The following is a 1,735-nucleotide window of genomic DNA, read 5'->3' on the forward strand; positions in this document are numbered from 1 at the left end:
TTTTTTAGAATCGTGTATGATAGTAGATTTATGAGATGGAGACAAATCTAAATCTGAATCATCTCCTGAATTTTCTTGATTTCTCCTTACAAAGTAATTGCTGAAACAATCTTCTATGTTTACATACTAATCAGCATCTTGAAAATCTTGGGTAATGACAGCCTCACAAATCAATTCTTGACTTGATGAAAATCACATATAAAAAGTTGTAGTTGCGTATTATAATGATTGGCACGTAGTTATGTTCATAAACCAATTCTTGACTTGATGGAAACATGCAAGGTTTGGTCCAACCGAGGAAGTTTATATTTGTTCATGCCATTTCTTTGGGCGTTTGCTCCCTTCAGGGCGGAGTGATTGAAGGAAGTGGTTAACATTGATTTGGCATTCAGTGTGACGACATTTGAAAATTAATTGATAAATAAGTACATTGTCTCCATGCAGATGAAACTGAGGACAAATCTAAAGGAGGCAGCTAGAGTGATACCCTTTGAATGAGATTAAAAAAGTTTAGAAATTGAGGGAAACATCTGCCATGAAGAGCAAACTTGGTCATGATTAAAAAAAATTACACATTTCTAAGTTAGTCAACCCGATATCAGTTGTCAAGATAATTTCCTAGTGGCGACACCCAATCTCATCCCTACAGAAACCAAAGTCTCCAGTGATCTCGAGCTATTTGCTAGAAGGTCTTCATCAATTGCAATTGAATCCTGCATAGCACACCAAAAATGAATAGGGTTTTAGATTATATTGGTTGGCTATTAGTTAATTTAGTTTCTCCATATAGTATCGTCATGAATCAACATGAATTATACATCAACCTGCAAACCAATGAGCCATGAAGTACACATACATTGAATTAGCTTAAAGAAGAGAGATTCTTATGAGTTTAAAAGGTCAGATATGTTAGTTTTATGATTTGGCATGAATTTTGGTGCCCCATAGACAGATAAAATCCAAAATATAACTAAAGGTGAGTAAAATAAGAAATCAGAATCATATCAATTAAATAGATTTCAAACATGAAACAACAATAGATAATTAGCTTAAAAGACGAGCAGTAGTATAACCCATAATAATACCAAGTTACTAACCTTTTCAAAAACACAAATTACAGTGCTTCCACCAAAAGAGAAATATCCAAACTGCCAATTAAAGCAAACGTAAGGCAATTAGAATTTAGAAACAAGAACAATGAAGAAAATTGGAAAAACAGTAATCTACTGTAACTGGTCGAAGTTCAAACCTCATCTCCCTTCTTGACATAGTCGCCCTTTTTCTTTGTGAAAGTAATGCTACCAACCATTGTAGCTCCTATTGCAACAAATGCCACCTGAACACAAATCATAGGCAATTCTCTTAGATACAAATAAAATATAGATCTGCAGCGATAAGATGAAATTGTAGTGGAGCCATGGAACTTATAGGGTACTCTGTAAAAACATTTTGCAAATGCAACAAGCCATCAATATAATAGCAAGAATGCAAGAGATACAAAAGCATGAGTCGAAAATAAAATGCATAGATAGATTATATGCTATTAATAAATAAATAATAAATAAGAACAAGACCAGTCAGAAGAAGAAAAACAATAGATTCATAAGTTAAGCAAATGGTGGCATTCTTAAAATCAGAATATGATTTGTAATTGCCAAAAAGTTCAGCGAAGTTGTTGATAGGTGTTACTCCCAAAGTCATATATTCTTATAAATTCATACATCATAACTTCAGC

General features: G+C 33.2%; 1 protein-coding gene across 3 annotated transcripts in view; it reads right to left on the bottom strand.

Annotated features, from left to right (window-relative positions):
- Positions 1 to 380: 380 nt before the first annotated feature.
- Positions 381 to 1,735, bottom strand: part of LOC101504195 (phosphatidylserine decarboxylase proenzyme 2-like) — a 9,764-nt gene continuing 8,409 nt past the window's right edge. For all 3 annotated transcript variants that reach the window (XM_073368742.1, XM_004485488.4, XM_073368749.1), the window contains 3 exons: positions 1,250 to 1,336; positions 1,098 to 1,148; positions 381 to 713 (listed from right to left, as the gene is read on the bottom strand). In XM_073368742.1, the coding sequence (XP_073224843.1) occupies positions 606 to 713; positions 1,098 to 1,148; positions 1,250 to 1,336 (246 nt within the window). In that variant the 3' untranslated portion in view covers positions 381 to 605. The remainder of the gene's footprint in view (positions 714 to 1,097; positions 1,149 to 1,249; positions 1,337 to 1,735) is intronic.

Source organism: Cicer arietinum, chromosome 1 (assembly GCF_000331145.2).
Source record: "Cicer arietinum cultivar CDC Frontier isolate Library 1 chromosome 1, Cicar.CDCFrontier_v2.0, whole genome shotgun sequence".
NCBI lineage: Eukaryota > Viridiplantae > Streptophyta > Magnoliopsida > Fabales > Fabaceae > Cicer > Cicer arietinum.